A 12,532-nucleotide genomic window follows, 5' to 3' on the forward strand; every position below is an offset into this window, starting at 1 on the left:
AATGGTAAGTGTGTGTGTGCGCAGTGTTTAGTTTGTGACAGTGTTACTATGCCTGGCAGTGTTTCTTTTTTGGGGGGATATGAGGATTGCCTTTCTCCTCTCTTCCCTCCATTCTCTGGTGTCTGTATTGCTATCCCTCACGTAGTTGGGTCTTTAGGAGAATGGTCACCTAATCAAATTAGGTACTTTTTTTTCCCTTTTTTGAAGGACGCACCTTGGTAAAAAACTGTTTTTTTTTTTAAAATAAATAATCATTTGTTTGGGGTGTTGCTTTATGTTGACAAACTGTGTCTTTCTTTCTTCCTTTCATCATCTTTGTTTCCCTGTTTTTTGTATGTGGACTGGCTCTGTCTCCCTCTCTCTACTTCTCACCTGCATCCCTCTCTCCCAGCCCTTACCTGGCTCATCTCCGTCTCTGTGTGTGTTGGATATGGGAGTGCTGTGATGGTTCTGATTGGTCGCTCTGTGCTGCATCTGACGCTTGCTGGTTGGCTGAATCTTTTATTGTTTTGGTTCCTTATTCTCACTCATGTAATGCGCACATATCTGGCCGTGTGTAATTTCTGTGTTATAAAAATTTTGTCCGAACAAATGTTGTTTTTTTTTTGCCCCTCTCTTTCTCTCCCTCTCCTGACGTGTTTTGATTTGTCTTTAGGTACGTTGATTTAATTTGGTCCAGTTGTGTTGTTTCTGCTGGACTGTGTAGGGGTGAGGTGGCCAGGAAAGGCTGTTTATTAGGAGGATGTTATTGTGGTTCTCACTTTGGTATATGTTTGATTTGCATGTCCACCTCACAGTGACATTGACCACATGACAGTAATTGCCCTGGTGTTGACATCCACCTCTATAGTTATCTCACCCTGGATAGAGATTTTGAAAAGGCACACACATGGAGGCTTTGATATAAAAAGATCGCCAGCGTTAATCTGATTCGGGCTGATTTATTTGTTTAATTTTACAATGTCTTCACTCACAAGGGCTATTACGTCAGCTAATTGAATCACTCAAGGCTGACCTCATTTGCAATGAAGAGAAATGTGGTAAATCTCATTTCCATTTGAATAAGAGCTGCCGTGATAAAGAGCATGACTCACTTGTGGGGAGTTAAAGGCAGCTAAAGCCATAATGGCCTCCTAAATGGAACCTCATCACACAGCGGTCTGGCCGCTTGGTCGTTACTAACTCACAACACCACACTGAAACTGCACTCGTTCTCTGAAAGCCCATCAGAGGAGATGGAGAAAGATTGAGGGGGCCTAATATTGCCCTTTGAAGTTCAGAGAGGGGATTAGCCTAGCTAGCAGGCATCTTATTTAACACCCGGGCACAGCATTAGACAGAAATGCCAGCCTTTATACTCACACAGACACATATACAGACAGATAGACCTGCATACTATCAAGGCATGTTATTATTTTCCAGCAGTGCCAAGTTTCCCCGCTCTTCCTGAATTTATCTCAGTCTTTTTTCCTCAGTATTTTCACCTCTTTTTCTCCCCCTCACCTTCTCTTCTCCCCCCCCCCCCCCCCCCCCCCCCCCGCGACTGCTGGGCACAACCACTGGCAGCTAGTTGCCTGTTAACAATGAAACATTTATTTCAGTCCTTTTGGGCACATCACTTTAATTGCATGACTAAGACTCCCCCTAACAAACCCTACGCCCGTTCATGTACACACACAAACCACAGACAGACAGACAGAGTAAAGGAGAGGAGGGTCCATGTTGTCAGCAGTCTTGGGATGAGGAGTAAACAAACCCCCGCATCATAATGAAGGATATCACCCAGTGATGGTGAATGGGAGCTGTCTGGTACTCAGGCCTCCCTGGATGTGTACACACACTCGCCGTTTTCCTGGCAAGTTATGAAAAAACATCTTGTTAGAGAGCCGATGTACTACGTCTTATTTGCCCTTTCATTTTTAAGTATTGCTTATTTCTGACACCTTGTTAAACTGTTGATGTTTCTGATGTGTGTCTATGTGTGTGTGTGTGTGTGTGTGTGTGTGTGTGTGCTTCCTTACCATTGAGGAGGCCAGGCTCGTTGCTTTGCTCATTGTCCCTCTTCCTGACTCCCCAGGTTAACAACGCCACAGCCAGGGTGATGACCAATAAGAAGATGGTCAGCCCCTACCCCAACGGAGAGGCCCTTAGCACCCTGCCATATGGTAATCCACACCCACACGGCTAAATTAGCCTCACCAAGATACATACCACACATTTATAACCAAACTACTCCATTAGCCTCACCAAGATACATACCACACACTTATAACCAAACTACTCCATTAGCCTCACCAAGATACATACCACACACTTATAACCAAACTACTCCATTAGCCTCACCAAGATACATACCACACACTTATAACCAAACTACTCCATTAGCCTCACCAAGATACATACCACACACACTTATAACCAAACTACTCCATTAGCCTCACCAAGATACATACCACACACTTTTAACCAAACTACTCCATTAGCCTCACCAAGATACATACCACACACTTATAACCAAACTACTCCATTAGCCTCACCAAGATACATACCACACACTTATAACCAAACTACTACCTTAGCCTCACCAAGATACATACCACACACTTATAACCAAACTACTCCATTAGCCTCACCAAGATACATACCACACACTTATAACCAAACTACTCCCTTAGCCTCACCAAGATACATACCACACACTTATAACCAAACTACTCCCTTAGCCTCACCAAGATACATACCACACACTTATAACCAAACTACTCCCTTAGCCTCACCAAGATACATACCACACACTTATAACCAAACTACTCCCTTAGCCTCACCAAGATACATACCACACACCTGCGAACAAACCAATCTGTTAGCCTCACCAAGATATCAAACACTTACATAACACAAAGAAAAACTTACACAACCACTTATGGTAAAAAAGGTCTTCATACCAAACTCTGGCATACCAAACACTTTCATACATAAAAACGAATTGCCAGTCAGTTCCCGTCTTTGTGTATACCTCCAATCTGCATTAAACCCTACACGTCTTCTTCTCAGCTGGGTGGAAGTTAAGCCCAATGGTGCAGGCCATGTACGGACCAGAGCTCTATGCAGGTAAACAGTCCTCTTACGCTGGACACCCTTCACGGGGGGGGGGGGGGGGGGGGGGGGGTCTTGAATTACCATTGTCATGACCCCCCCCCTTGATGTTTGCCTTGTTCTTCATGCTGCCTCCCTCTCTCTGCGCCCCCTCAGTCCCAGGGTTCCCCTACCCGACTGCGGCGGCGGCGGCCTCTACGGCGGCAGCGTTCCGCGGCGCCCACCTCAGGGGGCGGGGCCGGCCCGTGTACAGCGCCGTCCGTGCGGCCGTCCCCCAGCCGGCCCTTCCTGCCTACCCCGGGTAAGAGGTTCAGCCGCGTCTCACCTGAGAGGACCTGCTCACCGTGTCGTGCATGCCCATTTCTGTCCCTTCTTGGTATAGGGCAAGTAAGCCGTGAGGTCAGAGGGGTTAGGGGATATGGCCGATATACCACGGCTAGGAGTTGTTCTTAGGCACGATTGCGTTGAAGAGATCCTGGACGCGGCGCTCAGCTGTATATTGACCATATTTCACAAACACCGAGATGCCTTATAAATTACCAACGCAAGTAAAAGAGCCAAAGTGACGTTGTGCCTGACCAGGGCTATAAGCCAGTCAGCATTCAAACCACCAGTAAACATGTGGTTCAGTAGTGTTCAGTAGTGTTCAGTAGTGTTCAGTAGGGGTGGGGACTGCCTGGGTATCTCAAGATACAATACGATCACTATACTGGTGTCACAATACTATAATATTGCGTATATCTTCGTTTCTGTGATATAAACACTATTGCAATTTGATATTGGGATCCATTCACTGATTTGTCATTAGTAATTAGATTTTTTTCCATTGATGATCAGACAAAGATCCACTACCCTCGTAAGCCAATAAGAATGTCGACTGCTGTATCGCGAATCAATTTTCGGCGCTCCAGTCCGATAGGCTGCAGTTCAGTATGCACATCGTTGGTGCCGTTGCTGTGCGTTGTTGAAATGGTACAGCTATTAAACTAAACGTCAGAGATACTTTGAGAACATCGATGGTAGAATGTTCTTGTGCTCTAAATCACAACAAGCATGTACTCATGCTTGACTTCATTGTGTTTTTATGTCCTAAAAAGTGAGTAAACTCTCCACTGTGTAGAATCCCCAGTCAGCACGGCTGGCAACATAAACACTCGGTGGGTGGAGTGTTTATGTCAATGCACATTTTGGTGTTGGAAAAAAACAACGTAGTAATATTGGTGTCTGTATTCATAGTGTTGTCGCGATTAAATAGTGTGAATGCGGTTCTGTTGATCTGTTTTCCTCACACCCAGTATACACTCACACACTCATTCCCATGCGGAGTCCTAAGTTGATCCGTGTCAAGCTAAGACACGTGATCCTGAGGTTTTCCATGTCCCGGTTGTTCTGGGCTGATTCGGGGGCCGCGGTGCTCTGTTGCATGTGCATGCTGAGTCATGCCACTTGGTCCATGGGGATGCAAATGCCGTCATATTCTGAAGTTAACAGAAATAGTGCTTCAGGAAATGCCTCTTCCATATTTCATCTGGACTTGAAACGATCGTCTGACTGCCTGCTTGTCACGGCCCCTTTTCCTCATTTAAATGTCCTGTCCATGGAGGAGGCTGCTAGATGATGGTGCCCACTGGTACATGTTGGTTGTTAATCAGATGAATGGAAGTGGTTTTCCTTCTGCATGATGCTTGTGTGTTCAATAACTTTAAATTTTTTTTTTTTACTTTCCTCCAAACTGGCTTTTGTTCCTGCCACTCTGGTCTTGGACCCTCTCTATCTACACCCCCCATCTACCCTCCCGTCCCCTATCTACACCCCCCATCCCCCCCATCTACTACACCCCCCATCCCCCCATCTACCCTCCCGTCCCCTATCTACACCCCCCATCCCCCCCATCTACTACACCCCCCATCCCCCCATCTACCCTCCCGTCCCCTATCTACACCCCCCATCCCCCCCATCTACTACACCCCCCATCCCCCCATCTACCCTCCCGTCCCCTATCTACACCCCCCATCCCCCCCATCTACTACACCCCCCATCCCCCCATCTACCCTCCCGTCCCCTATCTACACCCCCCATCCCCCCCATCTACTACACCCCCCATCCCCCCATCTACCCTCCCGTCCCCTATCTACACCCCCCATCCCCCCCATCTACTACACCCCCCATCCCCCCATCTACCCTCCCGTCCCCCATCTACCCCCCCCATCCCCCCCCATCTACTACACCCCCCATCCCCCCATCTACCCTCCCCGTCCCCTATCAACACCCCCCATCTACCCCCCATCCCCCCTGTCTACCCCGTCCCCCCTTTCCCGTCTACCCCCCCCTTTCCCGTCTACCCCCCCCATCTACCCCCCATCCCCCCTGTCTACCCCCCCCCTTTCCCGTCTACCCCCCCCCTCCCCTGTCTACCCCCCCCCCCCCCATCTACCCTCCCCGTCCCCCATCTACCCTCCCCGTCCCCTATCAACACCCCCATCTACCCCCTATCCCCCCTGTCTACCCCCCCCTTTCCCGTCTACCCCCCCCTCCCGTCTACCCCCCCCCTCCCCTGTCTGCCCTCTCTTCCACCCTCTCTGTCTGTTTTCCTCTCTTAGTGTGGTGTATCAGGATGGTGGGTTTTATGGAGCTGCCGACTTATACGTAAGTAAATCCCCACTTCTTTGTCTCACTTGAAGCTCTGTCTCCTTTCTGTCTTTGTGTTTCTGCATGTGCGTACCCGAGTGTGCAGTGCAGAGCTACCCAAATAAAAATGCGTCATAAAAAATCAGTTTCATACACACAGCACCTCCATTGAGTTATTCTACGAGTTCCATGCTTTGGCACTTGGTCACAGCTTGGGATCCCTGCAGTGGTTGTCCTCGTCCCAGCTAGACCCTGGGTTGTAGAGGTGGCTGTCTGATTACAATGAGTGTAACCGGCACCCAGGTGGCTCTGTGTGAGGATGTGTCTGGGCCCGTGTCTGTCAGTGTGTGTCCAGGTTGACCATGGCTGTTTCTGTTCTCTCTATAGAATAGTGTTTCAGGCTTCAATCATTAGTAGCAGATTGCCTCAGGTATGGTCAATTACCACACGCTGCATCTACTGTTTTACCCCCCCCCCCCCCCCATGGTGTTTAATCTAAATTTTTGATTTTGTTTTGGAAATGTTAACTTTAATTTTCCAATTAACTCACTGAAATCTGCACAGGTTAGTGGGCAAAGTGTTTGTTACTAAGCTACTAAGCTGTTGTGTTTTTGCCAGTTTGTGCAAAGAGAGCCTGGTCTCTAAAATGTTGACTGCTGGTCGATGATAGCATTAAATACGGTCGATGATAGCATTAAAAAACATTTTATTTGTGTTTTAATCGCTGGCTCTTTTCATACAAAAGCCATTGTTCCCAACACCATTCCTTATGACTGGAAGATACCACAGCCGTTTCCCTGAGTACTATAGCAGTTCCAGACATCTGGGTGGCAGCGCTGCTCTGTGAGGCCCCAATGCACGCTGAGGAAAACATTGTTTGGTTACTGTAGTGTCCACCTCCCCTTTGTCTGTGTTGTCTGTCGATACAGTTACTGTAGTGTCCACCTCCCCTTTGTCTGTGTTGTCTGTCGATACAGTTACTGTAGTGTGTCCACCTCCCCTTTGTCTGTGTTGTCTGTCGATACAGTTACTGTAGTGTGTCCACCTCCCCTTTGTCTGTGTTGTCTGTCGATACAGTTACTGTAGTGTGTCCACCTCCCCTTTGTCTGTGTTGTCTGTCGATACAGTTACTGTAGTGTGTCCACCTCCCCTTTGTCTGTGTTGTCTGTCGATACAGTTACTGTAGTGTGTCCACCTCCCCTTTGTCTGTGTTGTCTGTCGATACAGTTACTGTAGTGTGTCCACCTCCCCTTTGTCTGTGTTGTCTGTCGATACAGTTACTGTAGTGTGTCCACCTCCCCTTTGTCTGTGTTGTCTGTCGATACAGTTACTGTAGTGTGTCCACCTCCCCTTTGTCTGTGTTGTCTGTCGATACAGTTACTGTAGTGTGTCCACCTCCCCTTTGTCTGTGTTGTCTGTCGATACAGTTACTGTAGTGTGTCCACCTCCCCTTTGTCTGTGTTGTCTGTCGATACAGTTACTGTAGTGTGTCCACCTCCCCTTTGTCTGTGTTGTCTGTCGATACAGTTACTGTAGTGTGTCCACCTCCCCTTTGTCTGTGTTGTCTGTCGATACAGTTACTGTAGTGTGTCCACCTCCCCTTTGTCTGTGTTGTCTGTCGATACAGTTACTGTAGTGTGTCCACCTCCCCTTTGTCTGTGTTGTCTGTCGATACAGTTACTGTAGTGTGTCCACCTCCCCTTTGTCTGTGTTGTCTGTAGATACAGTTACTGTAGTGTGTCCACCTCCCCTTTGTCTGGGTTGTCTGTCGATACAGTTACTGTAGTGTGTCTACCTCCCCTTTGTCTGGGTTGTCTGTCGATACAGTTGCTGTAGTGTGTCCACCTCCCCTTTGTCTGTGTTGTCTGTCGATACAGTTACTGTAGTGTGTCCACCTCCCCTTTGTCTGTGTTGTCTGTAGATACAGTTACTGTAGTGTGTCCACCTCCCCTTTGTCTGTGTTGTCTGTAGATACAGTTACTGTAGAGTGTCCACCTCCCCTTTGTCTGTGTTGTCTGTCGATACAGTTACTGTAGTGTGTCCACCTCCCCTTTGTCTGTGTTGTCTGTCGATACAATTACTGTAGTGTGTCCACCTCCCCTTTGTCTGTGTTGTCTGTCGATACAGTTACTGTAGTGTGTCCACCTCCCCTTTGTCTGTGTTGTCTGTCGATACAGTTACTGTAGTGTGTCCACCTCCCCTTTGTCTGTGTTGTCTGTCGATACAGTTACTGTAGTGTGTCCACCTCCCCTTTGTCTGTGTTGTCTGTCGATACAGTTACTGTAGTGTGTCCACCTCCCCTTTGTCTGTGTTGTCTGTCGATACAGTTACTGTAGAGTGTCCACCTCCCCTTTGTCTGTGTTGTCTGTCGATACAGTTACTGTAGTGTGTCCACCTCCCCTTTGTCTGTGTTGTCTGTAGATACAGTTACTGTAGAGTGTCCACCTCCCCTTTGTCTGTGTTGTCTGTAGATACAGTTACTGTAGAGTGTCCACCTCCCCTTTGTCTGTGTTGTCTGTAGATACAGTTACTGTAGTGTCCACCTCCCCTTTGTCTGTGTTGTCTGTCGATAGCATTAATGTCCCTCCCTCGCCCCCCTACTCCCACCCTCCCACATTCCCCCTCCCACAGCCCCCCTCCCTGTGTCCTGGGTCTAGTTGTTCAGCAGGTTTCCAGGGGAAGGATCTGGGTTGGTCTCGGTTTGATTCCAGTGGTGTGCCCATAAGGTCTGCACTGGGGACATGCATGCTGTTTCAGTGTGTGACACTGTGTGACACTGTGTGACACTGTGTGACACTGTGTGACACTGTGTGACACTGTGTGACACTGTGTGACACTGTGTGACACTGTGTGACACTGTGTGACACTGTGTGACACTGTGTGACACTGTGTGACACTGTGTGACACTGTGTGACACTGTGTGACACTGTGTGACACTGTGCTTGCCTGTGTCACCTCTCTCTTCCCCTGTCTTTGTCTGTCATATCCATGTACAATGGGAGTATTGAGGATTCTTGTGAATGTTAGTTACACATCTATCTGTGTTGAGTTTATTGGATATGCTACACTGTTGATGTTTGATACATCCCTCCCTGTTTAGTACCTGTTTTTATTTTTAACCACAAAGGTTCTATCATTGGTTGCTTCACTGTGACAGAACTCTTACACAGCTCTTTCTAATCATTCAGAATCTCCAATGTTAACGGGTTTCTCCACTGTATTTGTTTTTTAATGCTTTTCAGACAACGCGATAAATGGCTATATAATCAGAATAATCCAGTTAGTGAATGATTAACTCTGGCAGCCATACGGCTCCAGAAACAAATTTGACCACTGCACCTTTTTCTTTCCTTTCCATAAAAGTCGAAAAGGAAGGTTTTGAGTGAGGAACAGAAAGTGTTAAAATTAAGAGACCACTGCAATTTGAACCCTTCTGTTCCTCACTCAAAACCTTCCTTTTCGACTTTTATGGAAAGGAAAGAAAAAAGTGCAGTGTTCTCTTCCTTTTATCCGTATCTGTGTATTAATGTGACTGGTGTGTGGTAAAGCGTCTGTCTCTCTGTGTCTCCTAGGGGGCCTACCCTGCCGCCGCCTACCGCTACGCTCAGCCTGCCGCCGTAACCGGAGCAACCGCTGCCGCCGCCGCTGCTGCCGCTTACAGTGACAGGTAGGGGGGGGGGGGTGGTGGTGGTTGTGGGGGGGGGGGGGGGGGGGGGGGGGGGTTCATCTGAGGACATCCATAATCAGCAGACTAATATGACCATACGGCTGCATTATAACACGCTGGGCTACCTCAGTTGTGAAACCATGCTGATCTGGTGTGCACGGCTGAGATCCTCCCAGTCTTGTGTGCGGCGCGATCGGCAGTGCTGGGTGGGTTTATTGTAAGTGCGTGCGGCTAACGGGCGTGTCGGTGTTCCTGTGTGTCAGTTACGGACGGGTGTACACCACAGACCCCTACCATGCTCTAGGTCCGGCAGCGGCTGCCTATGGAGTTGGTGCCATGGTAAGAGCAACCCAACCTCAACACTACAACAACAGGCAACTGGAAACTGAATTGTCTTCACTTTATGTAAATGTTGGTTATTTACTCATTCAATAATTTTTCTCACGCTACCTGTCGTTCACGAGGAGACGGCTCCTTGCTCTCCCTGTGTGTCATTCATTTGTGTTTCTCTCTCCTTCTCTGTCCAGGCTAGTCTATATCGGGCTGGGTACAGTCGGTTTGCTCCTTACTAAACGACACTCTCGGAGCGCCGCGTCTCCGAGCCCTTTTTCCAGCTCTGCATTTGGGAAGAGCTCCCCTCCATTTTATGTGGGCGGCGGTTCAAACATACCCAGGTGTTCTAGAAAAAGGTCATCCAATCAAGATCAACTCAACTGTAACTCCGCCTGCTTCAGCTGTCACATTCACAGTGACACGGTAATGGACCAAACAAAAGGACCTGTAGCATCATTAATTGAAGACATCAGAACGGTTCCATTTTACTGAAGAACACTATTGGACATGGATGAAGAAACTGCTGCTCACCACTTACTTTTTACACTGCAGCTCGACAAACCTCTGCTCCTAATAGTAGTGAGGTGGTAATGCCTATGTTATCAAATTAAATATGTACACATACAAAACTGCACTCTATGTACAGTGTACTCTCTATTTCCAGTTGCTGTTGACGTGCACCGATCGTTAGTGTGGCCTCGTCGTAGGTCATCTCTGTACCGACATCTTAGGTACTTCATACTAAACACTGTTGACAACATGCCCAGTTGAGTAATACCATTACAGAAACATTTGGACACAGAAATGAACACCACCTAGTTGTATAAAAAACTAAAAATGTCATAGAGGAACACGAGGGGGATGGATGAACACAAGTAGCATCACTTCGATAATCTGAACTGCGAGGCTGAGGGGGTGACAGTTGTCTAGGCTAGGGAACGGCGGTTGCCCTGAGAGTAATGAGGGAGACCGTGACCAAGATGAAATCAGTGACAAGGAAAAAGAAGCAGAGCGACTTGTTTTGGTTCTGCATTACCTCAGTGTTTCTTTTTTTGTCTATGAAAAAGCATAGCTTATTATTATTATAATAAATGTGGGTGAAGTGACATCCACTATTGTTACTATCATAATTTCCCAGTTGATTACTCTTATTGCTGGTCTATAAGTATTACAGTTATGACTTATTACTGTTGTTTTAAATATAATGATACAAGTGTTTTGATCTGTATCCTGCATCCTTACTATATTACTACGCTGTCCTCATTATTTTCTCTTCTAGAATATTGTACAACTCATGCCTGCTCAGCACCACTCCCACTTCCATTTCTCTATACTAGACTATTTGACATTCCAGGTGTAGCATCAGAACTGTGGTTGGATGAGGTTAAATCCTGGCAGGTGTCTGGGCGTAGCTAACGTATTGATGGTACTGGAGATGCATGCGGGACCCGGCTCTTTACGGACTGAATAGGAAAACTTAGGGTTTCGTGGAAAGAAGTTGGCAACAAGGCACCGCAGGTTACTTTTGTTTTTTGAAATTATTTTTGAAATATTTGTCAAGTTGATGCAAAGGTGTGAAGTGAAACAGCCTAATGGTCACACGAGAATGCCATCTGCCTCCCCCTTATGTCTTTGGGAGTGTTATAGTCCAATATATATTGAAGTCACTGCCTTAAGCTTTTTAAGTTACAGGAAGTGACCGACAGATGTCTAAATCCCGTCTTTGTCTATTATTATTTGTCATATACTTTTTTTTCCAGCTATTGTTTGTTTTTTGTTTCCAAAGATTCTCTGAAAGCACATTTTTTTGGGGTCAAGTGTTTATTGTACATTTATTGTACTTTTCATGATTGTTGTTCATGCTGTTATTTTAACTCTCATTCTATTTTATGGTGGGTTCAGGGAGCGTCCTTTCAGTGTGCATGGGGATGTTTCAGGGCATCCTGTTCTGGAAGGTGTCATCTGAGCAGCAAAGAGAGAAGATAAGGGGCAACGTTCATTTATTAGCAAAATTTGCTAGTCACAAATTGGTAGAATTTAAACCAATATAAAGATGGCGTCGAGCAATGTTAGCCTTTTAAAAACAGGGACAAGACAGGTGAATGTGTGAGGGGTTAGGGTAATGTAGTTGAAAAGGCAATCGAAAAATGTTGGTGTACAGAGAACATTTTGGATTCCACAGAAGATTATTTGACATTTTCATAAAAAAGTCAGATTGGTAACAGATCAAAACTTTCTATTTAACACAAGTTCAAAAAGCCCCGCCCTGCCCAAGCCGCCTTTATCCGATTGAAAGTGATTGTGTAGTTCAGGGATGTTGTAAGGAACCAGGTGGACGGGTGAGCCATAAAGCATCTGTTGACATGACCATGTTATTAGCTGCTTTATTAGGGGTCAGTTCGAAAAGGCGACCAGGCGAAGTTCATGATCATAGTGGAGAGGGACAGTGCAGCTGCAGTAGTTATTCTGTTGACTATTTATGACATAATATCATGATAAGAAGAAATTTCAAACTTTTCCAAAAAAAAAGAAAAAGAAAAAAAAAATCTTAACAGAGGTATCAGTATGCATGTTTTTGTGAGGACAGGGTCAAAGGGCACTTCATTTGTTGCATGAATCACAACCATTTATATGGAAAAGGAGGTCATTATTGCGGGGGGGGAGGGGGACATCTCAAAACGGTCTGCTTGAGTTAATTTCTAGCTGGAGGGGTAAATGAGATGTAAAGTACCGCTCGTTTGCTTGGGCCTGGGTGGCGTTCTTCTGTGGTCATAGTATCATCTGAATTACCAGTAAGCTTGAACTTAA

The 12,532-nt window shown here is 46.6% G+C and overlaps 1 protein-coding gene across 4 annotated transcripts in view; it reads left to right on the plus strand.

The window, feature by feature from the left end:
- The window catches only part of LOC105013459 (RNA binding protein fox-1 homolog 2), a 51,821-nt gene extending 39,562 nt beyond the window's left edge, over positions 1–12,259 (plus strand). For 3 of the 4 annotated variants that reach the window (XM_034295397.1, XM_034295396.1, XM_034295399.1), the window contains 7 exons: positions 2,078–2,165; positions 3,055–3,111; positions 3,253–3,397; positions 5,697–5,742; positions 9,297–9,391; positions 9,655–9,796; positions 9,919–12,259. In XM_034295397.1, coding sequence (XP_034151288.1) covers positions 2,078–2,165; positions 3,055–3,111; positions 3,253–3,397; positions 5,697–5,742; positions 9,297–9,391; positions 9,655–9,796; positions 9,919–9,963 — 618 coding nt within the window. In that variant the 3' untranslated portion in view covers positions 9,964–12,259. The remainder of the gene's footprint in view (positions 1–2,077; positions 2,166–3,054; positions 3,112–3,252; positions 3,398–5,696; positions 5,743–9,296; positions 9,392–9,654; positions 9,797–9,918) is intronic. The other variant, XM_034295398.1, reaches the window with a different exon arrangement.
- Positions 12,260–12,532: the final 273 nt, after the last annotated feature.

This window comes from Esox lucius, chromosome 11 (genome assembly GCF_011004845.1).
Source record: "Esox lucius isolate fEsoLuc1 chromosome 11, fEsoLuc1.pri, whole genome shotgun sequence".
NCBI lineage: Eukaryota > Metazoa > Chordata > Actinopteri > Esociformes > Esocidae > Esox > Esox lucius.